General features: G+C 47.7%; 1 protein-coding gene across 13 annotated transcripts in view; it reads right to left on the bottom strand.

Moving 5' to 3' along the window:
• SYT17 (synaptotagmin 17) overlaps positions 1–27,335 on the bottom strand; it is a 134,379-nt gene that overhangs the window by 13,819 nt on the left and 93,225 nt on the right. For 10 of the 13 annotated variants that reach the window (XM_059154238.1, XM_059154229.1, XM_059154232.1 and 7 more), the window contains 4 exons: positions 20,050–20,215; positions 14,374–14,467; positions 11,459–11,591; positions 10,106–10,294 (listed from right to left, as the gene is read on the bottom strand). In XM_059154238.1, coding sequence (XP_059010221.1) covers positions 10,215–10,294; positions 11,459–11,591; positions 14,374–14,467; positions 20,050–20,215 — 473 coding nt within the window. In that variant the 3' untranslated portion in view covers positions 10,106–10,214. Of the gene's footprint in view, positions 1–10,094; positions 10,295–11,458; positions 11,592–14,373; positions 14,468–20,049; positions 20,216–27,335 lie in introns of those variants that run through there. The other 3 variants (XM_059154235.1, XM_059154224.1, XM_059154226.1) reach the window with 3 other exon arrangements.

Here is a 27,335-nt window from a genome sequence, read left to right as displayed (position 1 = left end):
GGCCAGGAGAAAGATCCAGATTATATAGAATCGGTTGGAAAGTATGTTCAGTGAATGGAAACCTACCACAAAACATATGGATATACTTCCCAAATTTGAAAATAAACAACAAAGAGAATAAATTGGAAATGTGTGAATCACCAGATTTATTATGCATTTTCCCATATGAATCCCTCCTGTGAACACCTCCTCAATAAGCCCTTTGCACATACGTCCTTGTCTTGGGCTCTGCTTCTTGTAAATGGGACCTAAGAGAGCAGGAAGTCCTGGATGCCTGGAATGTGTACCTCCTAAATGCTGGTCTGGGGTCCTGAAAAGTCCGATGACAACAGCCCTTACTCACCTCTATGGGGACAAGGGACTATGTTTCCCAAATGCCAACTGCCTACAGGTCCATTTCACAAATCCAAAGGTCTCCATGGCCTTTAAGATACTGATAAGTTCCAGGAAAAAAAAAAAGGAAACAAAGCAAGGAGTGTTATGGCACCATATAGCAGGGTCATCTCCTACCCCTCATCCTAGAAATGTACCTAAGAGCATGAGGTGGAGGGAAATGGTGGGAGCTGAAAGTGGGAGAAATATCATGGACTTGCAGGAATACTCCAGTGCAATGAAATGCTGATGTTAGGACTTGGACTTTGGGTCTTGCCTGCTGGGAGCACATTATGAAATCGGTGGGCAATACCTCTGATATATTGATGTGTTTAAGTCCCTGACTCACCCACTAGGGGTTTGGGGTGATGGCTAAGGAGTGTGTGTTTCCTTTTGCGGGTCATTAAAATATCCTAAAAGCGGGGTGCCTGGGTGGCTCAGTGGATTAAAGCCTCTGCCTTCAACTTGGGTTCTGATCTCAGAGTCCTGGGATCGAGCCCCATGTCGGGCTCTCTGCTAGGCGGGGAGCCTGCTTCCTCCTCCTCTCTCTCTGTCTGCCTCTCTGCCTACTTGTGATCTCTATCTGTCAAATAAATAAAAATCTTAAAAAAGAAAAAAAAAGAATCTCTTAAAATATCCTAAAAGCGATTACTGTGATGGGTGCACACATCTGTGTATGTTCTAAAAGCCATAAACAATACACTTCAAACGAATGAATATTATGGTGTGTGCTATAGACCGAATGTATTGTTCCCCTCAACCCCCCTCCAACCTCTAATTCATAAGTTGAAATTTATCTCCAGTGTCATGGTAATCAGAGGTGGGGTCTTTGGGAGGTGATTAGGTCGCGAGGTGGAACCCTCATGAATGGAATTAGTACGCACACAAAAGAGACCCCCAAGCATTCCCTCGGCCCCTCTCACGCTTTCCACCACATAAAGTCATGGTGGGAAGTTGGCACCATCTATGAACCAGGAAGCGGGTTCGCACCAGACACTAAATCTGCTGGTGACTCTCTAGTAGTGTGAGGGAGAAACTTGTTTATAAACTACCCAGTGTGCGGTGCTCTGTTATAGCAGCATGAACTAAGACAGCGTGTGAATTATATCTCAGAAAGCTATTTGAAAAAGAAACCCACCCAGACTTATTTCTGGCACACTCCCATGGTGACAGCAGAGGTGGTGTGCCGTGTGGCCACTTGGATGGATGGGGTTAGCAGTCGGGAGTAAATATGATGGGGAGAGCAATCTCTCCCCAATTTATTGGAGAATGGCTACTAAGTCTTGGGAAGTCCCTTATACCAATAATAATCAAAATGTCACCCAATTGCCAACATGCCCCCAAGCCTTCTTGGCTGCCACTTTGATATCTGCCCCTCTGCACCCCCATTCCACCTAGGAATTGTTGTAGAACAACCTATAAGGTAGACCAGCAGGCCAGCTTTTCCCCAGTCCTTCCTAGCTTCTCCTAGGTCTGGTTGTCTGTTCTCTGCTCAAAATGAAAGGCCTCCTCATTCCCTGAGCTTTAGGAGAGGGCTCTCCAATCTTTAATTCTGAGAACTCATGAGAAGGAAGTGACTTTCTAGACCATGTATTGTAAATCATTACAGATCACTGAGTATTACTTAATGATCTTTTGGTTCCAAGTGTTAAGAACAATTATCCGCAAGTTTGAAAAAAAAAAAAAAGGAAAAAAGATAGCAGTAAAACTTTTCAAAATTAAATCAGAACACTATCTGCTTTAAGGTTATCTGATTTTCGAAGGGATGTAACTGTTTGACTTTGTTATTGACCAGGGCCCCAATTCTATGAAGGTAGGTGTTAACTTGTAGAGAATTGATGAGTTGCAAACGATTTTTGTCCTGTGGAGATGCAGCTATTTTTGCCCAGCAGAGACGGTAATCTCAAAGATTACTGACATGTTATTATCTTCGAGCAGGGGTCAGCAAACTTCTTCTGTAAAGGGCCAGACAATAAATATTTCAGGCTTTGTGGGCCATACTAGTCCACTCTGCCATTGTTACGTGAAAGCCGCCATGGACTGCTGGGAATGAGCATGGTTGTGTTTCAATAAAACTTCATTTATGGGGGCACCTGGGTGGCTCAGTGGGTTAAAGCCTCTCTGCCTTCAGCTCAGGTCATGGTCTTAGGGTCCTGGGATCGAGCCCCGCATCCGGCTCTATGCTCGGCAGGGAGCCTGCTTCCTCCTCTCTCTCTGTCTGCCTCTCTGCCTACTTGTGATCTCTCTCTCTCTGTCAAATAAATAAATAGACGTTTAAAAAAAAACTTCATTTATGGACATTGAAATTTGAATCATATGTCATTTTCATGTTATAGAATATTGTTCTTTCTTTCCCTAGCTGTGCAAAAATGTAAAAAAAAAAAAACAAACCAAACCAAATACAGGTGGTGGGTTTGATCACCAGGTCATAGTCTGCTAATTCTTGGCCTAAAAGTTGTATTGTCCTGTAGGTCCCTAACTAGTTTCATATTTAACTTGGAAATTTATTCCAATATTCTTTTTCTTTTTAAGATTTTATTTTATTTATTTGAAAGAGAGAACACAAGCAGAGGGAAGGGGCAGAAGGAGAGTTCTTAGAGAAGCAGACTCCCCACAAGCAGGGAGACCCAGACAGGGCTCAATCCCAGCACCCCAAAATCACGTCCCAAGCTGAGCTGAAGGCACAAACTCAACTAACTGAGCCACCGAGATGCCCCCAAGATTTTATTTTTTTAAGTAATCTCTACATCTAATGCAGGGCTCGAACTCACAACCCCAGCTTCACTGACTGAGCCAGCCAGGCACCTGGCATTCTTTTTTTCTTTCGAACCCTGTGCAGGTATATATATGGTGGCCGTGTGGCTGTATTAGTTTCTTCTATTCTCTGAACCAGTTTTGCCATCTAACTGGTCCCTTCATTAATGACTTAAGTACATCTTTGACACATGTCCACCATGTATTTCCAATTGAATGTGGAACCGTTTGGCTATCTCTTTCGTTTCCTGGGCTCCTCTCCTCTCCACCAAGTGCTTTATCAAGATGTTTGCCTAAATAAAGTCAGGTCTGTGTCTAAGAGCAATTCTGATGCCTATGACTTTTCCGGCCCTCTACTACTACAATGAGGCCCTTTGTGCTACAATATATTCCCTCAAGAGACCAATTGCTGGATCTGGCAGTGGGCTGGCTTGTCTGGATGAAAGGTAATGAGTTAATGAAACAGATAGGGGGACATCCACAGCGGGGCTTGGCAATGAGTTACCAGTGAACGTCAAGCTGCCAGGACCCCTGTGGAGGAAAGCAGGGCGCGTGTAGCCCCCAAGGGCTCCTGCACTGTTTCTTGCCGTCTCTCCCCTGCCTCCATGCTCGCAACACAGCTGGGCACTCATTCCTGGGGTGTCATTAGCAGGAACCAGGGCTCCCTAGAAGACTTGGCTCTGACAGGCCAGCGTTACTGCTGGAGACTTTCTACAGTGAGACAATAGCAATGACTCCAGTGGGCGTAGTGAGAAGCTAAGGCTCCTGCCTAAGGGAAGCTCAGTGGATGCCTGGTTGTTATTTGGTTCCATGGGGGGTAACTACTTATTAATTAAATCGTCCCTGGGCGGCAGGAGGGGGGCACTTCCCAGCTGAGGAGGGCTGGAAAGACTGGTACCTCTCCTCCCAATTCAAGATGGCGGCGATCACTATAAATAAATACTCACCCTCAATGGTAATCGAAGAATTACTGTTTAAAATCAGAACCGGCAATGAATGTCATTATTTTTGTCATCTTTGGCTAGATTAGGGTGGAAATGGGTAGTACCTTCTGGAAGGCATTTGGCAATAAATATATTAAACATATTGGTGTGTTGTCATAATTTCTGCAGTTGATCCTGGGTCCCTGGCCAAGTCAAAGCTAGCCTTAAGGGTTATGAGAGAGAATGGGCTGAATTCATTATATTTTAGAAGTAGCTACCGGATGGACACCCCCTAGGGATCACAGAAGGAAAGATCTGTGGCCACAAAGACATTCTCAATAGGTGCAGTCATCCAGGTTGAGTACAAAATGGGCGGCGTCCTGTCCTTGTCCTAGCTGACGAAGCGGGGATACCAGTCACCATAATGACGGTGAATGCTTACTGAGTGTCTACTGTGTGCCAGCCACTGCGTAAGCCCTCTTCATGGAGGGTCTCACTCCAACCTCACAGCCTCAGAGGAATACTGGCATTCCTATTCGCATTTCCAAATGGAAGCCTGGCAAGGTGAAGCAGCTTGCCCAAGGTTACATTTTGCAAATGAGGCAGCCGGGGTCTGAGCCGTGAATCTGACTCCAAGCCCGGGATCCTCACCTTGAGGCTCAACAGGGCCCCTGGTGTGGGGTTGTGGGGAGGACTGCATCGACTTCCATGCCTAAGGTCCCTGACAGTCAGTAGACGTTAGGAAGAAGTGCTGCGCGGTTAAACCTGGATAGAAAAGAAAGCTCTGGATTCTTCTAACATGGCATATTTGTGAGGACTGGCTTCCTCAAGAGAATTCCCCAGCTGGTGACAGCCTCCGTAAAAAAGACGGATGCCGGGCTTTTGGCTCCGAAATTCGCTTCAGAATAACAGAGGTCTGATTTCTCTGTTGTTTTTTCTTCTTTTTTTAATATTATTATTATTATCCTTTGAATTGGGCAAACCACTTAACGACATCCCATGTGTTTATTTTGACAGCTGATACAGTTCCTGATTCTCTTTTGCAGCTCTACAGAGAATATCCTACTTCTTACGAGCTGAGAACAGGGAAAAAAAGAAAAACTTCCTCCAAAGACTCTTCAAGGGAGTGAGTTGTGGTCTTGCCCTTCTCTGGGAAGACTGCCCTGAGGCTGCAGTTAGCTTTTTCTGTTTTCAACCTAGTTTGAAATTTAGAGTTTGTTCCTCACTGCCTTCTTGTGCTAGGGGTATTTTATTTTGTTTTCAATATGGCTTCCATTAGTTTTGTTTTGTTTTTGTTTTTGTTTTTTTCTGTTTTACAAAACTCACCTTTAATTCCTTCTGGAAAACCATGTGTCTTTGTTCTCAGGCTTGATTGCATGGGCCCTGATTGACTTAAACAACCAATCTTATATCTTCCTGGCAATGATGATGGGTTGAATTGGCCAAATAACCCAGGTATAGCCAATGATACGAAAGGAGATGTTTGCCAGGGCTTCTGAGAAAGAGACACCCCTCTTTCTCCTGAAGGATATAAGATGTAGAATTATAATGGCCATTTTTGCTTTCCCAAATGGAGCGACTGGAGCCTCAGGATCAAGGCAACACCATGGAGACAAATATCTTTGGCAATATCATTTAAGCCCCCAGATCACGCTGAGCCTGAAGCTAGATACCTCTGGACTGTTCAGCTAGAGTAGATCAAAGTCTTTTTGTGTTTAAGGCAGGTTGGGTTGGGTTTTCTGTCACTAACAATTAAAACAGTCTCAATGATGCACTTGCCTCTGAGGACTGCCAAGGGAGCAGAAGGAGTATCCATCTGCTCACTGGGGCTCAGTCTGAAGGTAGGGACCAATGTGTTGGCAAAAGCACAGGTGAAGAAGAGCTCTTGTATACTGTAGGTATGAGTATAAGTTAGTATGAGCTGTTGTGGGAGTGTCTCATTATATTGTAGGTGTTTATGTGTTAATCTGGGTCCTCTGAGAAGCAGATGCAGGGATGGATTATTATGTGCAAGGATTTTATTAGAGGAAACGCCTTTGTGAAGAAAATATGGGGGGAACCAGGGAAAGCTGGGAGAGGTGTCAGCCTGTGATGCAATCTGGCCCTCTAGTGAAGGACAGAAGGTGAAGGCTTCCTAGACTGGCCTGTAGTCTAAGTCAAGGTCAGTAAGGCCATCAGGGTATCCCTGACCCAAAGTCCACTACCAAGGTAATGCCATCCCCCAAGAATAAGGCTGCCTCACTTAGTCATGGCCTGAGAGCACCCTATGGGAAGTAAGGCCTGCGAGAAAACAAAATGATGGATTTCACCCACCAAAGACAGGACCCTCAGTCAATTTCGTCCCTGGGAATAGGAGGCCCTCGAGGTCCATTCTTATGGTGCTCAGGGTACACATGCCCAGAAAACACTATTAAAAGGTCAGTAGTGGTTAATTCTGGCTGGTGGGATTATGGGAGATACACACAAGACACTTTATAGATATTTCTGCAGTCCACATGCATATTTTTTGTAATAGAAAAGTAATCCTATTTTCCAAATGTGCTTACACTTTGAACTAGTAATTCCACTTCTAGGAATATATCCCCAAGAAAATAATTGAACGTGTATGTACAGATGATTAACACCGTGCTTTCTGTAGTCATGAAAACCTGGATGGCCCTGAAAAGACTACCAATAGAAGGTCTGTTAAATACATGTTGATATGTCTACATGTTGGGATCACATGCTTCATTTGTGATGATCGTATGGCTGATATATATTTACTGTCATGATCACCAGCCTCCCTCTCTGTCTGCCATCTATCTATCATCTAGATCTCTCTAAAAATATCTCTTGATTGTTTCCACCCTTTCCTCTATCCACCCATGCATCCATCCATCTACCTATCTAACCATGTGTCCATCCTTCCATGCATGCATCCATGCATCATCCATCCATCTATCCATGCATCATCCATCCAACCAACCATCCACCTACCCATGTGTGCATGCATCCATCCATGCATTATCCATCCATCCACCCATCCATCCATGCATAATCCATCTACCCATATAACCATGTGTCCATGTACCCATGCATGCATCCATGCATCATTCATCCATCTATTCATCTATCCATGCATCATCCATCCAACCACCCATCCAACCATGCATCATTCATCCATCTATTCATCTATCCATGCATCATCCATCCAACCAACCATCCACCTACCTATGGATGCAGGCATGCATCCATGCACCATCCATCTACCCATCTAACCATGTGTCCATGCACCCATGCATGCATCCATGTATCATCCATCCAACCATCCATCCATGCATGCATCATTCATCCTATTCATCTATCCATGCATCATCCATCCAACCATCCATCCATCCATCCATGTATCATCCATCCATCTATTAATCTATCCATGCATCATCCATCCAACCAACCATCCACCTACCCATGCGTGCATGCATCCATCCATGCATACTCCATCTACCCATCTAACCATCTATCCATCTACTCATACATCCATCCATGCATCATCCATCTACCCATCTAACCATGTGTCCATGTACCCATGCATGCATCCATCCATCTATTCATCTATCCATGCATCATCCATCCAACCAACCATCCACCTACCCATGCGTGCATGCATCCATCCATGTAATCAGCCATTCATCTATTCATCTATCCATGCATCATCCATCCATCCATCCATGAATCATCCATCTACCCAACTAACCATCTGTCCACCTACTCATGCATGCACCCATGCAACATCCATCCATCTATTCATCTATCCAACCATGCATCCATCTATCCTTCCAAGCATGCGTCCATTCATCCATGCATTATCCATCCATCCACCCACATATCATCCATGCATCCATCCGCACATCATCTATCCATCCATGCATCACCCACCCATCCATGCCTCCCTGCGTCTGTGCATGCACGCATCCATCATCGATCTATGTCCCCCACTCTCCCCCCACCCTCTCTCTCCCTCTCTTTTTCACAGATTATTCTCAGGCTTGGTTGCCTGGCTTCCCTGCCCACAGCATCTCAGCAGCAACAGTCTAGAAAAGATGGGAGATTCTGTGGGCTGTCAGAGACTGGCACAGTGACACCCAGATATGATGACAGGCGACAAAAATACCTGAAGTAGATGAAGCGCACATGACCCTGAATCATCGAGAAAAGACTAATCTTGTTGAATATCATCTGTTTAGGGGAAGCAGGGAAATGTATACGTGGTTTAAAAAGATTGCCACCCAAAGTAGAAAAAATAGAGATAGTTGTGATGTTTGGGGAATGAGTTTCAGTTTTGGGAAAAGTCCCCTATGCAGAGCTCCTTGTTCCCCAGAGCTGTCTGATAAGTCACAGTCAGAGCTGGAGGGGAATGCATCTCCATTCTGTAAATGAGGAAACTGAAACTCAGAGAGGTTAAGCCACTTTCATAAGGTCACATGGTAAGCTGCAGTGGTGGGATTTGAACTTTTTTTTTTTTTTAAGATTTATTATGGGGGCGGGGCAGAGGGAGAAGAGAAAGAGAATCTTAAGCAGGCTCCACATTCAGCACAGTGTCCGACTCGGGGCTTGATCCCATGACCCTGAGATCATGACCTGAGCCGAAACCAAGAGTTGACTGCTTAACCAACTGAGTCACCCAGGCGCCCCCAACCTAGGTCTTTTTGATTCCAGTTGTGGTAACACGGAGTTGCACTACCCAGATCCCCCTTCGAGGAAGACAGCAGAGAGCTTTCAACCGTCAGCTCCTTCAGGGTCAGTATCAGCTCTGGAGAAATCACATCCTTTCTGGGGAAGACTGCGTCACCCACTGTATAAAGTTCGGGTCTAAAGATCTGGCTCTTTCCACCCCATGTGGTCCACTCTGATGTGTTTCCCTTTCTCTTGCATCTCCTGCTAGGTTGGCTGATAATTTGCCAGGTCACACCCCAGTTCCACTTCTTCCTCCGCCCTCCCTTCACAGGTATTGATCCTTAAATGATATCTACGCCAAATTTCGTCTCAGCGACGGCTACCAGAACACCCCATCTGGAACCACTGATATGGGAAACGGTCTGAAGAAGCAGGCAACAATGCAGGGCTAAGGAGCTGGATGGACTGCCTCCAGGCTGGCAATCGGTTGTGGTGGGTGGAGCATAGTCCATGGCACGAGGTGGTTTAAACCCTCTGGAGTGAGCAGGGAGGGTATCCTGGCAGGAGGGAACGCACCAGCAGAAGCCATGGATCGGGTAATTGATGAACAGAGAAAATAGTATGCAAAAGCATAAGCGGGTTGGATGGCTCTTGCTACAAGGCTTTGACGTTCTACTATTCTACTGATAAGTAAGGATACTTATCAGTCAAGGATGAGTAACGGGCCCTTGCTCTAGGAGTGAATGCCAGAGAGCCTCTTCGGTGGAAGACAAAGAAGACGGCAGGCCAGGGCTCAGAGTGACCGAACTTCAAAGACAGTGTAGGTCCCCAGGTAGGCATGCATTATACTATAGTCAGGGAGCTGGTTGGGACCCTGACCCATGGGATGAGGTCATCTGGGTGGTACCCCCGAAGATGTTTCCACTTTGGGGGCCATTCCAAATAATGCTGCAATGACCCCTCATGGTATATACCCAGAATTAGCATTTCTGGGTCATTCTATGTTGAACTTTTTAAGGAAACACCATCCTGTTTTCCAGAATGGCTTCACCATCTTATATTCCCACCAGCCATGTATAAATCTGTTGATGTGTTTCCCTCAGGAACTGCCCACCTCTTTGGGCCCACGTGGTTCAGAGGATATTGACTCCCATCCCTTTCTGCTCCAGAGATGGGCATCTAAGTGGGGTCTAGCCAACGACATATGCCTAAGTGGAATGTGACTGATCCAGGCCAATGAAATTCAACTCTGAATCTAGAACAAACTTGGACTTCTGTTACTTAGAGCAGGAAATCCACCGCCCCCTTTTATTTACTAAGCCAGTTTAAGTTGTGTTTCCTGTTACTTATGACCAAATAACCACTCTGTAGCATTAAGGCTTGCTTATTTAAAATCTCTGCCTGGGAGCTTTATCTCCCCTGTGTTTCACATTTATTGAGTATTGGATCTACACTCAGTACAGCTATAAGATGGTGCTGGAGTCGGGCTCCCTGGGAGGGGGCAAGACTGGATCAGTGAATGGTCAGAGACGCGATCTTGCAGACAAAGGGGAACTCGTGGTTGCAGGTGTTATCATTCCATGACCTCAGAGCTGCGGTGGGAAGAAGCAGAGAATCTGGATGAGGTCCACCTACCACAATAAAAGTCACCTCACCACCCCACTGGAGTAAAAGCCCTCTCCAGCAGCTCACATCTGCACTGGCACCCCTTTCTCGCTGATGTTTGATGAGGCTGCTGTCCAGCCTCTCTCTCTCATGAGGCTGATCTTGACTTGCCACTGTGCATGGGGCAGGACAAACTTCATGCAGAGGCTTGGCCCACCTCTGGCTCCCAGGAGTCCCCATTCCATCCCTCCTTCCTCTAATCAGGAAAAGATAAAGGAGCACAGAGGAAGTAGCAGCTGAGTGCTTGACTCTGGACTTTGGTAGGTTTTTTTGGAAATCTGCTTCATTACTTGCTGTGTGACCATGACCAAATCACTTAAGTTCTCTGAGCTTCCGTTTCTTCCTCTGCTAAATGAGAATATTAATAGTTTCTACTTCTCAAGACTGGTGTGAAGAGTGATGATGTTGCTAATGCTGATGGCGGTGATTGCTCATACCCCATGGGGGCCACTGTGGCCACTTGATGTACATGAGCTTCTTTCTTCTTCACAGCAACCCGTTAAGTATCACGAACCCATTTTGCAGATGCAGCCACTGAGGTACCAAGAGGTTAAGGCATTCACTTTGGGCCACGCGATTCATAAGGAGTGGAGCTGTGCTGGACCAACTCTACCTCCTAGAACCTTCAGATCTGCCCTGAGGGTTGAAACGATTACTAAATCCATTCTACAGAAGAGGAAATGGAATGTCCGAGAGAACAAGTAATTTCCCACAAGGACACAGAGTTAGAAAGCAGCAGGGCCAGGGCTCGAACCCAGGTGTGTATTCTTCTCACTGCTTACCCCCGAGTACGGCCCCAGCACACCTCCATTCTAACACTCAGGAGCCTGGGGTAGGGGCTGACACTTGGGTACCCTGGTGAGCAGACACAGAAGCACCGCCTTTTGACCGATCTTTGTACAAATCCTTGCTCTGACCCGCCCCCACGCTTCTGCCACTAATACCTTTCCATGCAACACTGCACCACTATGTACTGTTAAATCTATCCGCCACAGAGAAGAATGCCCCAGCCACTCAATTCGCCGGTCTCCCTGCCGTCCGTGGCCCCTCCCCAGCGCCCCTGCGAGAGTCCTGATCTCAGGGGCACCCACCGCTGGTGGGCCGGTACCATATCTGCACGCAATCCTCCTCTTCTGGGTCCGTGTGCAGGCCACCATCCGGCTGGCTCCCGTCCCAGTAGCTGTAGTCATAGGAGGAGCCGTCGGTCCATTCAAACTGCCCCTCCTGGGCACGTCCATCCGGCGCCGAGGAGGAAAGCCGGCGAAAGAAAGATCTGGCATTAGTGCCAGCCCCAGCTCAGCCACGACGTTCTAACACCTCCACGTGGAGCAGCACAGACGTCCTCACGGGGATGTGAGATACTGTTATTGCTACCAGGTTTGCTGAAGCCTATTAGGTGCCACGCCAGGCGCTGTCCTCCGAGTGGGCATCCCCATCCCCCTTTGACAGATGAGGAAACCGAGACCCAGACGGGTCTAGGCAAATTCACACTCATAGGGCAGTGGTGCTGCGATTCAAACCCACGTCTTGACTGCGGTACCCAAGACCTCACCTGCTCCACTTTTTCAAATTTCTTATTTTTTTAATTTACCAGCGGACGGGGGTCACCCTCCATTTCTTTCCTTTCGTTCACATAGTGTGTGTTTTTTGTCGCCCGAGGTGGGACAGCTCTGTCCAATTACAAGAAAACGCCTGTTGGGAATTTGATTGGTGTTAAAATAAATGTGCAAATTAAGTGGGGCGAGAAGCACGTCTTTGCAGTGTTCTGGAACACAAGCCGTTTCTGCATTTGTTCAGGCTCTGAGAAAAGTCTCCCCCGAAGCACTGATGATTACGGAGGGGGCGTCAGATAATGGAAATAGCATGCCGCCTCTGAGCGAGAGGCTCCAGCCTGCCGTTTGGGCTCTACCCACTTCCTCACTGCAGGCTGGACAAGGGACTTAACCTCTTGGGGCTCTCTCTGCACCTTTACAACGGGGCTAATGTCTCCCCCAGAAAGCTACGGTGAGGACTGACAATGTCGAGGAGTGCAAAGGGCTCGCGCGGTGCTCATCCCTGAGAAGTTGAAAACACAGACCCTTTGACTCTATTGTTTGTAGCTATTATTCTTAAATCTTGGGATACAAGTTCCTTAAACCCCCACTAAGCGTATTTGTCATTCCATTTTATTAAATAAATATTTTTTAAAAGTTGGTTTGTTTGCTTTGTTATTGAAGGACTCTCGGTGCCCGACGAGGGGCTTGAACTCAAGACCTCCAGATCGAGAGTCGCATGCTCTTCTGACTGAGCCAGCCGGGCACCCCTCTAATCCCACTTTATTTTAACATTTATTTATTTATTTGAGAGAGAGAGAGCACGAAAGCACATGCACATAGTGAGGGGAAGGGAAGAAGGAGAGAAAATCTTCAAGCAGACTCCCCAATGAGCACGGAGCCTGACCTGGGGCTTGAGCTCATCATGATCCTGAGATCAGGACCTGAGCTGAAACCAGGAGTCCGACACTTAACCGACTGAGTCTCCCAGGCAGACCCTGCCTCACCACAGTCCCATTGTAAAGTTCCTACTACGAACAGAAATTTTGTGGGTTGGTTGTTGTTGTTTTTTTGTTTTGTTTTGTTTGTTTTTACAACTTCTATATCTCTGCTTGCCAGCCAAATTCTATGGGTTTAAAAGATGTATCTGTCTTGAGTCTGGACCCTGAGGTTACCTCTGCTTCTTTGCCAGCAGCTCCCGCCAGCCTTAATGAGCTGGGACAGTGTCCCAAGCACCAGGCTAAGCTCATTGACTTTCTACAAGAAGCCACTGTTACCACTATCCCCATTTTCTAGCTGAGGAAACTGAAGCTCAGAGAGGTTAAAAAAAAAAAAAAATTGCATGAAGTTTCCTACCACCCAGTCAGCAAAAGGACAGGAGCTGGAACCGCAGCCTGGTTCCCCACAGTACTCTGGGGCCGGGCTGGTAGCATTCGTCTCTCAGAACAGAGACAGTATTCAGCTCACCCAGGGAAAGTGTGGAGACAAAATTTCCAGCTGGAGTCTGCGGTGATATTGCCAGGCATAAGCTCTCTGGAGTCCACTCTCTTTTTTGGCCTGATGCTTCACCATGAATCCACTGACCCCCGACCCTCTCTGCTTCCCAGAACCATATGTCTTCAATGTCCTCAACTGGGTCAAGATCGTTCACACCTCAGGCCTTTTGCCCATGCTGGTCCCTCTACCTGGAACGCTTCTTCCTCTGGCTGACTCTTATTTAACCATTAGATAGTAGCTTAAATGTCTCTCACCTGGAGAGGCTGCGGCAGCCACAGAAGGACACTGCTTCGAGCTCCTTTAGGAGGACTGGCTATAGGGAACATGGCCGACTGACAGCCTCAGCTCCCCTGACCCGTGGGATCCATTCCTACATTCACAGTGAGACCAGGCTTCTCCCAGGCTCTGCCCCAACAATAACCCAGCAAGAACTCAGCGGTGCCAGTGCTGGCCCAGTTCTGCACCATGCAGTCTTCCTCTCCTGGCCCTCCCCTGCCTGAGGACTCCCCACTGGCCTACCCAAGTCTTTCTCAGAACTCTGCGATAATCAGAGGCTCTTCCTTCCCCCACTCTCCTCTCACACACACACTCTCAGACACACGCAACTGTCCGGAGACATTCCCTGCCTCCTTATGCCCCCTCCTCTTGTTTTTCTTCCCAGATCTTTCCCCTCAGAAATCTCTCCGACATCGAATCACATTTCTGTGTCTGCTTTTTTCAGAACTCAAACCCAAGCAGAGGCCTTCTCTGACCATATGTGTTCCCATCATGCTCACACCGCCGTATTCTAGTATTCACACCACGCTATGTTCACACCGCTGTATTCTAACTGGGACACGTCGGTGTCGGATTTCTCTCCGTGGGCTGGGCATGGAGCAGTGACCTGGCATACAGGTTCCATGAGCAAGGCTGGCTAACTGGAAATGGCGTCTTGGCTGGGAGCTTCCAGGAGGACCTGGTGGTCATCGCTTCCTTACCTGTCTGTGATCGTGAAGCCCTGTCCAGACGTCAGCTGGGATCCCGGGCACACAGCTGTTCACAAGGTCATACACAAAGACATTCTCTTCCCAGCTGCAAATGTGAGCAACACGGCAAGAGGGTTACTCCTTGTCTTTTGGCATAGGACAGAGTTGAAAACGGAAAACAATTCTTCTTAACCTTCTGGGACCACAGTAAATGGAGGGTATGCCGCGACTCTGCCTTTTCCTTCTTTTTTCTTCGTTAATTACATCACTCATACGGGACGGTCCTTTCATAGACCCCTCCAGATAGTATTCACGCCAGTTTAAAGCAGATCTCAGCACGGCTATTCATCCTAAAAGTGTACATCTGCCTCAAAAGCAGGAGCAAACAAGGTGGATTCTACTGACAATATCATGAAGACAAAGAAAGAGGTTTATGCCGCCTTGCACCCATCAAACAACTTAATGAAAATCTCCGCTAGACATTTTTGTTTTCTCTCAAAAGCCCTCCTTAGGCTGCCAGTCCTTATTTATCCTATAATTTTTTTTTTCTCACGTACCATCTCCAGAATCTTCTGCTTTCCTGGAAAATTCATCTCTGGGCTTGAGCTTACAGAGCTCACTCAGCAAACCAAAGCCCTCCAGTGAACAGTCCACTCTCCTTTAGAAAGTGTCTTAGCCTTTTCAGGCTGCTGTAACCAAATACCCTGCCCTGGGTGGCTTTCCAACAACAGAAATGTATTTTTCACAGTTCTGGAGGCTGGAAGTCCAAGGTCGGGGGCCAGCACAGTCAGGGGAGGGCCATTGTTGGGGTCATAGACTTCTCACTGTATCCTCACGTGGGGGAAGGGGGTAGGGAGCTCTGCGGGGAGGTGGGGGATCTCTCCCATCCATGAGGGCTTCACCCTCATGAACAAATCACCTCCCAAAGGTCACACCTCCCAAAACCATCACCCTGGGGGTTAGGTATCAACATATGAATTTGGGAAAGACGCAAAGATTTAGATCATAATGGGATCTATTAAGCAATTCCCTGAATTTGACTGCCTGGAGAACCGTGTCAAGAAAGATTCAGAGTGCCAGAAGTCTGAGCGCTTCTGAAATGAACTAGTAATTTCTTCCACAATCACAAAATTAAGAAGAATAAACATGTCTGTCTTGATTTGCTACCAATGGCTCAAGACAAAAGTAATTTCATAGTGGGCATTTCAGACAAGGTGGCAGTCTTTGCAGAGCAGCAATGACAATTGCCAATGAGAGCAGATAGACTTTGTGGCAACTTAAATGGTAAACACCAACTTGGTCCTATTTTGAAGTGAGTTCCTCGTTAGGTATTAGGTCCAAGGCTGATAATTATTCCTTTATCATAACCTCTTCAACCCACTAACGTTTACCTTTTAATGTCACATGGAAGCTAAAAATGGGAGTCTCTCATCCAGTGGGATCTGGTCTTCAGGGAGTGGGAACTACTTGAGTGGAGTGTGCCTGTTGTTTGTGCACTGGCTCGCAACCCCCTTGCCAGCCTTCTGAGCTCGGCCAATGGCATTGTCCAGCCTCGCCGATGTCCGGGCACTGGGTAAGCCATGATCTTCCTCTAGGGTCTTCCTGCAGGTGCTCCAAGGACCATGTCCCCACATGACTAGAGCCCAAGAAGGAAAGGCAGAGATGGAAACGGGGCCCTTTCCACACGCCTGTGTCCATTTATCAGGGAGGAGAGTACTTCCATGATGCCCCTTACAGACTTCCCCTAATATCCAACTGGCCGAACTGGGTTTTACGGCCAGTTGGGAGCTGCAAAGGAAGCTGGAAACTTCTTACGCAGGCAAAGGGATTAGTCATGGCTGTGGAGTGAGCAACCAGAAGGGTCTCATTCTGATGGAAGTATTCAATGAGTTCACGGGTGCCAAACACACAATACAGTACTCAGGAAACACGTTGACGATCGAATGGAAGTGTCTGTATGTCTCTCTCTCTCTCTATTCACCCATCTCCATTTCTTTGCTGTTTTAGGCAGCAGATCATCTTCAGTGTCCTTCCCTGATTTCTTTTGTAAGGTGAATTATTTTATAAGCTCTTTGAAAAAAGGAGGTGAGAATCTCCAAGGAGACACCAATGCCTTCTACTATGGTTTGAACATTTGTGTCCCCACAGAGCTCCTATGTTGGAATCTTAATGCCCATGTGATCATATTAGGAGGTGGGACATTTGGGAGGTCCTTAAGTGGAAGGTACTTTGATAAAAGAGATGCCATAGCGCACTCTTGCCCCTTCCACCACGGGAGGACGCAGCAGGAAGATGGGCCATTTGTGAACCAGGGAGTGGGCTCTCACCAAGAACCCAACCATGCTGGCACCGACCTTGGACTTTCAGCTACCAGAACTGGGAGAAATAAGTTTCTGTGGCTTATCAGCCCCCCTGTCTGCAGTTTGTTGTAATAGCAGCCTGAGGGACTAACGCAGATACTACTGGAGGAAAAGGAAAGGAAAGAGGGTGATTGAGGCAGGACTTATGTGCCCTAGAAAAGATGAGGTGACATGAGAACGCTAAGTAAGAACTGACCCCCTGAGACGCTGAGGATTATAACAAAAGAAACCATTAACAGCCCCCACTATTGAGCACACACCGCAGCTAACTGGAAGGGCTTCAGAGGCTTGGTCTCCTTGTCAGATTGTGCGCAGACGAAGCGATGGGAGTTGGGACTAGTCCAGGAATGTCTGACTCTTGTCCCCTAATGCGCATCACATCTCCTCCCAATGGCTTCACCATCTGGAATATCTGCTGTTCCCATTCCTTAAGCTTCCTAAATTCTTTACGGTCCTGACCCAGGACCAGCTCTTCCAGAAAGCCTTCCGTGAACATCCCCTATCCACTCTTGGATCGCCTGGAGTACCCACTTTTGACCTCCTAGGGGGCAGGCTGGTTGGTTTAGTTCTCTGTTTCTTAAGGTCCCATCTCTCCAAATGGGCCACAAGGACCACACAGACCATCATCAAGTCTTATTTGTATCTGACACCTTCTCTCATGCCAACAGCAGGCTCTAGTCAATATCAAAGTTCCAAGAGTGTGTGGTCTGACATGGGGAAGGATCCAGTTTCTGGAGACATAGTGTTCTTCAGCCCAGTGGGTCACTGACCTTGGTCCTACCCAGCTGGGTAAGCGCTGGCATCCCCCAATGTCTCTCTCGTGCCCAGCTTGGCTACACTGACTGCTGAACATACATTTCAGGCAGTCATCTGGTGGAGAGGCTGCCTGGTCACTTTTAGCGATTTTGCCATCTTTGTTCAACAACACCTGCTTGGGAAACTATTTCAATATTTTATTGTATTTCCCCCAGATCTGGTCAAAAATAACAGGAACAGAGAGAAGCCCAAGGTGCTACTGCAAGTAATAATGAGTGTGTATCAGATGAACTTAATTCAATTCAGCTGTCGCTTGAAACGAAGATGGAAATTATTAGGTAAGCAGAAAGTATGAGGATCTTAAGCTTCAATCAGATGCTCCGCAGACATAAGCTGATTGTGTGTGTAATTATGAAAGAAAAAAACTGAAAAGGCATGAAGAGAACACCAGAAATACTGGGCTATGTCTCAAAGACAAGATGTAATTAGGGACTTTATAACAGTGTCTAGCTTCATGCCAACTGAACTTCATGTATTTATGAATTTATTTATGTCTTTATGAATTTGTCAATGAATTTAACTTTCCTACATGTTTCCAGGACAGTATTATATGCCAACATGGAAATCTACCTGTAAAGGAGAGGAAAGGGAGAGAATCTTAGTATAAAAAAGGAGGGGCGTTAGGAGTTGAGAAGACAGGAAGAAGGTAAGTGGAGGCAGGAAAGAACAGGAACTGGGTCAGAGGTTGCCGGAAGCCTCCCAGATGGCCTGGAATCCTTTCTGACCCTCAGCTAACCAAGGTTGAGGTTACAAGCACCATGAGCGGGCTGAGCTACCCTTCCCGTGGGCTGGCTAAAGGGAAATCTTCATTTAGAAATTTTTTTTTAAGAGAGAGAGAGAGAGAGAGCTGCGGTGAGCTGGGGAGAGGGGTGCAGAAGCAGAGGAGAAGGGACAGAATCTTAAGCAGGCTCCGCACTGAGCGTGGGGCTCGATCTCACGACCCTGAGATCATGACATGAGCTGAAATCAGGAGTCGGACGCTTAACCGACTGAGCCACCCAGGCGCCCCTGGAATCATTTTAAAACTTACACTTCATCACCTGGATCTCATTCTCCTTCTAAAGGCTCACAATTTTTGAGAACTTCTTTGATCCATTCTTGTCAGTGCTAACCCTGGGCTCTGTTCTCTGTTCGGGGATTTGCCCCGAAGACCACTCTTCCTCGGTTTTCTTGTCAGCTGCCCTGCCCGTCGGGGGAAGCACAGATGATGGTGGTGGTGGGGGGGCTGGAGAGAAGCCAGGGCATCTGTTTCTCCCTCAACCTTGGGATTCGCTGGCAGGGGCTGCCCCACCTCGGTAGCTCCAGCTCCCCTGACAACGGTCTGCCTTCCTCTTACGGGCGGGATTGGTTTCCTGCCGTTGTGAATCTCTAGACTGCCTCACTACTGCCTCCTTAAGTTCTTAGATTCCATTACTCATGTGTTTTAAATTCTCTGTTGAATATTAGTAGTGGTTCCTGTTCTCCTGACAGACCTGCCTCACCACCTTCTTCAGCGCCACTGAGGAGACAGGGAGACGCACGAATCTCCATATCGGTGGGACAAAAACATGGAGGATTCACTTCCAAACCAAGATACAGGACCCCTTCCCTGTTCTTACCAAAATTCGGTAGCCCTAAAGCATAAAGAACCAACGGTCTTTCTGACTTCAAGTCCCTAAGAGTCTTGAAAGACAGAAGCAGGATTGTGAAGTTGTCGTTTGGGTGCCAGTGGGACACGGCCTACTTGGCTTCAAGGAACCCACACACCGCGAGGACGTCTGAGGTGAAAACACGTCATCATAGGGTGAGGAGAAAAGTGCTCTAGGAGAGGTGGGCAGTGAGTGCAGCTAGGGTGCCATGCAGTCAAGGTGACCTCAGTGAAGACAGGAGAAGACGGGGATAGGAATTCCCAACTGAGGGAACAGAATGTGCAAAGGTAAAGAGGAGCGAAAGGGCTGGACCAGACTGGAGAACTCTGAGACGGTCTGTGTGGCTGGGCCTTGGGAGACACAGAGGAATATGGAAGGAGGCCTTGGCGGGGTGGCTATGGAATTTGGCTTTTTAGGTTCAAATCCCAGGTCCACCACTTTATAGCTAGCTAACTTTGAGCAAGCTACGTTTCGGGAGGATCAAGTTGTGTGTGTGTACAACGAAGATAGCTCCCTCATACGGTTTGAGAGAGCTTCAGTGTGCTGATGTATACAGATGCCGAGGAAACAAATGTCAATTATTATTTCTCATATTATAGTCTTTGTATGTATGTTACACGAGTGTATCACAGGGTCAAGCCCTCTGCACAAAATCAGCGCTTAAAGAGATGGATCCAGTAGATTGCTTTTTGCCACTCAGGCTCAAGGCTTTGCCTTCTACTATTTCAATGAGAAATTGGGCTCAACCCTCTTCAATGAGAATTCGGGCTGGATCAAAGTTAGCGAGAATTACCCAAGAGAAACACCAGTAAGAACTGCCATTTTTCACTCCCGTTTCCAAAGGGGGTGCCTGGTTGGGTCATGGGGGACGGACGTCTACTCACCTGTGGATGGAAGCCAGTTTGGCAGACTTCCTCCCAATGGAGAACTCAGAGCAGTAGAAGTCAGCCTCGGCCCAAGTCTTATTGAGAGGGAAAAATCTATAGCAGTGGCCTTTGAACTCCATCCAGAAGAGTGGGCACAGGGAAGCCCGGGGCAGCTCAGGCATGGCTGTGGGCAGAAAGAAAACAGACTGGCAGGATGGTGGGCACTGTGCAAACATTGTACCTACAGCTTAGGACATCTTTCCAAGAGTGAACATAAAACATGGCCCAGGGGTACCTGGGTGGCTCAGTGAGTTAAAGCCTCTGCCTTCGGCTTGGGTCATGGTCCCAGGGTCCTGGGATCGAGCCCCACCATCGGGCTCTCTGCTCAGCGTGGAGCCTGCTTCCCCCTACCTCTCTCTGCCTGCCTCTCTGCCTACTTGTGATCTCTGTCTGTCAAATAAATAAATAAAATCTTTAAAAGTAAAATCTTAAAAAAAAAATAAAAGTAAATGTAAAACTTAAAAAAACAAAAAACAAAAACCAAAAACATGGCCCATTATGATTAGTAAAATTCTACGCTTGAGGTCCGGAGAACACGTGCATACCTAACATTTACCAAAAAGACAAAAGTAATATATGCTCCTTATAGAACACCTGGAAAAATGCAACCGCTCTGGCATATTTTTCTTCATGTCACGCTTGAATGCAGTGGTTTGTAGAAATTCAGTTGTTATATTGTACTATACATACATGTGAGTATTCCAAGTTCCAAAAATGAGAATATATTCTCCCATGTCATTATACATTTTTGTAAACATTGTTTGAAATAGCTCTTGAATCCTCCGTTAAGTGGCTCCCCCCCGCCCCAGTTTATTTAATCATTTCCCTATTTGTGGATAATTAGACTGGTTCCCTTTTTTAAAAAACAATTACACCCAATGCTGAGATGAACAGCCCTTGTGCATCAAGCTTTTTCGGCACTTCTGCTGATTTTCCGAGGAGAGATTTTTAAGGCTTTGATACAATTTGCTAAATTGCCTCCTGAAAGCAATTTATACTCCCACGGCAATGCCCGAGAGTGCCCATCTCACAGTGCCCTTGCCAGTGCTGAGTGTTACGGCTTTTATGGCCATCTTTGCAAATTTTATAAGCAAAAAACGGTATCTCGTTTCAATTTGCAATTCTGGGCTCTCTGGTGAGCGTGGAGATTTTTCCATGTGTTTATTGACAAAGGAGACCCCATCGAACTATTTATATCTGGAAGCCCATTGAACTACTGGGGTTCAGGATGCGTTCTTAATTCTGAAAAAAACGCATGGGAAATCCATGACTGAGACAATAAAGTTCTCCCAAGCGTCAGCCCCCTGGAAGGCTTCTTAGAAGACACTCGTTTTGGAAACCACTCAAGATGACTGGTTGGAGGTAGGGGCGGCCGGGTTGGGGGGTTGGGGAGGAATGCATTCTGAGAACCATCCTTGAATAATGATAGGTGGCTCCCCCATGGCTTTGGGCAGTGGGCAGTGGTGCAATCTGTTGGACTGGGATCTGGAGGCCGGGGTCCCAGCCGGGAGCTCTAGGCTGGACGTGCCCTGTGACAATGGTACATTCTCTCCCTTCTCAGCTGTCAAACTGGCTAATCTTTGGGGTCCCTTTGTGGCCACCTAAGGATTTGGGATCTTTGCCTTTCCAGCCACTGGAAGAGCTGGTTGAACTCTTGAATAATTAAGTAGTAGACAACATTTATGGAGCCTCTGTGATGTGCTAAACGCATACAGGGAAACCGAGGCTTAGATGGGTCAAGGGACTTGCCCAAGGTCATCCTGATAGTCAGTGGCAAATAGGGATTTGAACTCAGCCTCCAGACACCAAAGTCTTTGAACTGAAAGTCTGCAGAATGTTTCATCATGGGAAATCAACACAGCTGAAAATGTGTCACAGTCTTTTAGCACCTACTTCTTGAGGTTGGTAGGCCAACCCATTGGAACTCGCGAATTGTGACATGTCTGGATTGCTTTGTGACAGTATGATTTTTAACGACTAGCTCGGGCGTTCATAGCCAGGGCTGATGGGGCTTCAGGGATCCAGCGAATCCCTTGAAATTAAATGCAGAATCAAAAGTGTGTATGTGTGTGTGTGTGCACAGGCATGTACCTCTGTGCATTTATTAGGGGAAAGAAAGAGTCCATTGTTTTAATTGGGAGCTATGCTACGTAGACACCTTCCAAGCTTCCCATCACTGACCACAGCCACTGGGCTCTCTCATTTGACCAGGACCAGCTCTTCCCCGACCCAGGCAGCTGTTCTCCGCGTCCTGACTTGTCCCTTCTAGCAATGCTGGGCATTGCTGAGCTCTTTGTAGGGACTTTGTGGCACTACATTTTACATAGAAAGAGCTGGCAATAATTAAATGAAGGGGGCTAGGGCCCTTGCTCCCTTCTCCCCAAGGCCCAAAGGCTTCTCCTGGGTCCTAAAGCCTGGTGGATATTTTAAATCAAGTCTCCATGTGGAAAACAAGCTCCCTCCTCCACATGGCTGGTTCCTTTGATTTTCCCCACTGAACAAATGGCGATTATCGATGCCTGGAGTGAAACATACCAGAAAATGGGGCTGTGACAGGTCACTGCTCAATCACTCCCTTTTCCACCTGGGCAGGCAAAGGCCTTTAATTGGAAGGATCTAGGAGGAGGCAGAAAGCCACCCTGCCTGGTATCCTGCACCCCCTTTGCCTCTAGGATTTGAGACACTGAGAACTGAAGAGGATCTCTGAGGCCATTCATCAGCTTGAACCCCAAAGTAGCCTTGGCTAATCCGAGTCTCTCTCATGAAGGGATTTCTCGAGGTTTCCAACTTCACAAGTCAGAGAATGACAGCAATATAATAAACAGGACCAACACTACTGAGCTTCCATCTGAGCCGGCTTTGTGTCAAGTTCTTTGTACCTATCAATTCATTTATCATCCACGCATCCTACAAGGTAGGCACCACAACAACTCCTACTTTACAGAGGAAGAAACCGAAAAACAGAGAGGTTGAGTAACTTGCCCAAGATCACACAGCTCCCAAGCAGCAGAGGTAGTTTTTAAAGTCAGGCTGTGTGGCTCCAGACCTAATTTAGGGACTCCTGCTGCATTTAAGCCCATTTCCTTTTGCCTCAGTCTTGATGGTCTGGTCTTCTCTCATTCTCTTTTTCATTCAAGAGGTCCTACTCTCCAGGAGCTCAGGCTGTTAGTTGGCTACATGCTGGAGAGACTGTGGACGAACAACACATACACACACAAACAGAGGCCCCCTCTGACCTCTTGGGTCTTACCGTTTAATGGAGATGGACATTAAGAAAAATGAGCACAGATATAAAATGTCATTAATGTGTCATTTATGGGTGTGTGTCATGCAGGCAAAAACTTGAGGGAGTAGCCCCCAAATTATTTCTGGAAGTTGGTTATTTGTTTGCCCCCTTTGTCTCCCTTAGTTGAACTGGTGGCCGCCCCAACCCTCTCTTCAAGGAGCCTGTGATTAAGGCTGATTAAGGGTGATTAAGACAGGGTACCCGAATCCCCTTCCCAGATGGGGGAATTTCAAGGAGTTGCCACAGGAGCACCTAAACAGGTCATATAAGGATTTGGAGATCTGGGAGGCTTCCTGGAAGTGATGATGTCTCATCTGACACTTGAAAAGTAAGAGTCAGAGAAAATGTTTCAGGTGCTGTGTGGACACAGCAGGTGCAAAGGCCCTGAGATCTAAGAGAGTGGAACATTTGGAGAACATCTGCAAATGGTTCAGCCAAGCTGGGAATCTGAGAGGGGGGAAGGCAAGAGATGAGGCCAGAGGTGACAGGGAGGGTGGGGGGGGTAGGGAGGGAAAGGATGCACAAAGGAGCTTGTTGCTCCGGAAACCAGGAGGCCAACTGGTAAAGGTCTTTTACTTCAATTAGCAGCACTAAAGGCCACCAAGGTCTCCCAGCTTGGGGGGTGGGGGTGGGGAGTCAAAGTCTTTGGGAGCTCTGGGCTTGTGAAGAAAAAAGAACACACCAGTGGAGTTCAGGGCTCATTTTTTTTTTTTTCTCTCTCTCTCTCTCTTTTTAAAAGAATAAATTGTCACCTTCCCACTCAATCTGGCTGCCTGCTCCCCTGGCCCCAATCCAGCCGCCTACAAACGCACTACCCTGCTGCCTCCTGCCCAGAGCAGCCTTGAGAGCCAGCCAGGAGAGGAGGTGAGTGAGGAAGGCTCTGGGGTCCACATCCCAACCCCCACCCCACTCCCACTACTGGCCCCCAGAAGTCCCAGGAGATAGGAGGAAGTGTCTTTCGGTGTCCTGGAAGGTGGTGACTGGGAGGGGTCACGCTCACCACACCCCTTTCCTTCCCACTGCTTCCCTGGGTCACTTGTCCCACCATCAGACGATGCTCCTCACCACTGAGTCCTGGCTCTGGTTTCCAGAGCTGGTGGCCCTGGGCCTCACATGCTGAACTTGGCTTTCCCTTCTCTGGGCCACGCTTATGGCCACATGATACAAAGGGGAAAAAGCACTGGGCCATGTCTTCTATTGCCCAAACAGCGGCCATACACTCAGTGGTGAGTATGTAACTGCTGAGACCAGCCTCGGAGAGTATCAATATCATTCCCATTTTACAGCTGAGGAAACTGAGTCTCGGAAAAGCTAAGTCACTTATTACCATATCTAGCAAGCTGGGCGGGGGTGGGGGGGGCATCAGGATGAACTCAGAAATCCCTAAACACTAAGAAACACCTAAACACCAGAAAACATCTTTTTTCTGCCCTTGGTTTTCTCATTTGTAGGACAAATATACTAAACACTAAATGTAACAGTGTCACGGACTGAACGTTTGTGTCTCCCCCTCCTCAAATTCATACGTGGAAGCCCTAATCCCCAATGTCTTTGGAAGTGGGGCATTTGGGAAAGGACTAGGGTTAGACAGGGTCATGGTGGGGGCACCCATGATAGGATTAGTACTCTTATAGAAGAGAAAGAGAGGCCAGAGCTCCCCGCCATGTCTGTCTCTGCCTGTGAGGACACTGTGAGGACACCACACGGTGGCCATCTTGGAGCCATCTTGAGTCCTCGTCAGGACCCAAATAACTCAGGATCTTGATTTTAGACTTCCCATACTCCAGAACTGTGAGAAATCAATTCCGATTGCTTAAGCCTCCCAAAATGTGGCATTTACAAATTTTTATTTGTTTTACTAAAGATTATAGCGGCCTGAGCTAAGACCAAAAGTTAAGCAAGTAAGTCCATGTCTCCTGGACGCCTCTATGGGTTTGAGGTCTGTGCCCCCAAGTCACTCACAGTCTGGGGAAAAGAACATACACCTGGCAATGAGTCATCGTATACTATGATGGAGCCCAGAAATATGCAGAGTGTTCTATGCCCATAGAGGTTGGGTGGGGAATCGGGCCAGAGTGTCCATGGGGCACTCTGGGATCTGACTCTATGATCCAGACTCCAAGGGGTACTCTAGGAAGTGCGGACATCCCGTCGCTCAGACCTCTCGGCTCTAGCTTGGACTCTGGAGTCCTCAGCTCTTCATGCCTCCATTTTCTCATCTATAAAATGGACATGATGATAATGCCGACCTCACAAGGAAGCCATGGCCTGGCTCTGGGTTGACATTAGCTACTACCGCAGCAGAGACGGCCTGGGCCTGGGACCGCCTGAAGCTGGGGGTGCAGAGTCAGCTTGATTGCCGCCCCCTGCCCAACTCCTCACGCCCTGCAGCAGCAGCACCCCAGCCCTACCCCCAGCTCCAAATGCCTTGCTGGAATGGCCTTTGCTGTGGAGAGTTCTTGGCCTCGGGAGCCAGGAAGGGAAACTTGATGGTAATGGTTGAAGAATCACAATAGCAAATTTTTGTGCAGCTTTTCCCAGGTGCCAGGCTCTCTTCTAAAGCACTTTACACTCCTGAATCCCCTTGAACAATGCGATCAAAGCTAAGTTCGCAGAAAAGGTTTTGGGAAATGGCTCTAGTCTGGCTAAATCCTCCAAAGTCTCTCAGAAGGGTCTAAAGGGTTGTTTTTTGTTTTGTTTTCCAAAGCAGTTCTCAAGGTGTGGCTGAGTTGCACTCTGTGTGTAGATTTACACGTTCATGGAAGGTCGGGAGACTTGGATGAGGATGAAATGCTCCGTTCTGCTTTGCTCGGGAAAGCTGGGATCCAGAGCAGGAAAGCAAACAAGGTTCCTTCTCAATAAGGAGGCTCACCTCTGTGGTCTGCAAAGGCCCACCACGACCCTAGAGAAGCCCTTCCTAGGCACACATCAACAGACACACTCTTGCACACACACGCACACAGACACTCACACATTCTCCTCTGGGTTGAAGCCACTTTCCTCCAGAAGATCTGTCTGCTCGGGCTTGAACTGGCTTTCTGCTGGGATGGGAACCCAGAGAGCAGAAGAACTACTACCACTTGGATGGATCCTTGGCAGGGTCACCGGCCTCCGTAGGCCTCGGCTTCTCCAACTGTAACACGAAAGGGCGGGCTGAATGGATTTCCCGATCCCTCCTGCCAACTCCAGCTCCGAGCTCTCCAGGATGACTGGGTTTGAAGTGATCTCGGTCCGCCCCTGGGAGGCCTGGAGGGTGAGCTGGAGGTGAGACGTCTAGAAGGTCCTTTCTCCAAGGGAGGCTTCTGTCATGCCAGAGAGCTGTGTCTCCTGACCATTTCTATCCTATCTCCAACAACTGCAGCAGCAGAAGAGCTAACAGTAATAATTCTCATTCTTAAAGCCCTTGCTATGTGCTAAGCCCTTCATCCGCACCATCCCATTGGAGATCCCAAAAACATTTGGTGGGAGCCATTATTATCCCCACTCTCCAGGGCAGGACACTCGATGCTCAGAGGGTGGCCACAGGCACAAGCTAGTGAGGGAGAAGACTCCCCGGGTGTTCCCACAGGCAAACTCAGCCTCAGGCCCTTCCCGCACAACACTGGACAGAAAGACAAGACTGTGGGATATACAAGGCAGACCTTGAGGATATTTTGTCCAACTTCTCTCCTGCTCGCCCATTGCTTAGATGAGGAGACTGAGGCCTCAGAGCCAGGATACGAAGTCACCGTTATGGACTGAATTTTTCTGTCCCCTCCTAAATCATATATTGGAGCATGAACGCCCAATGCGATGGTGTTTGGAAGTGGGGTCTTTGGGAGGTGATGAGGGTTACATGAGGTCATGAGAGGGATCATGATGGGATTAGAAGACAGAGCAGCATGCGCACAGGCTCTTTCTCTCCCTGCCAAATGAGGACTCAACAAGAAAGGTGGCCATCTGCAAACCAGGAAGAGAG

The sequence above is a fragment of the Mustela lutreola genome, chromosome 17, assembly GCF_030435805.1.
Source record: "Mustela lutreola isolate mMusLut2 chromosome 17, mMusLut2.pri, whole genome shotgun sequence".
NCBI classification, from domain to species: domain Eukaryota; kingdom Metazoa; phylum Chordata; class Mammalia; order Carnivora; family Mustelidae; genus Mustela; species Mustela lutreola.
This window is presented reverse-complemented; position numbering and strand designations above follow the sequence as displayed.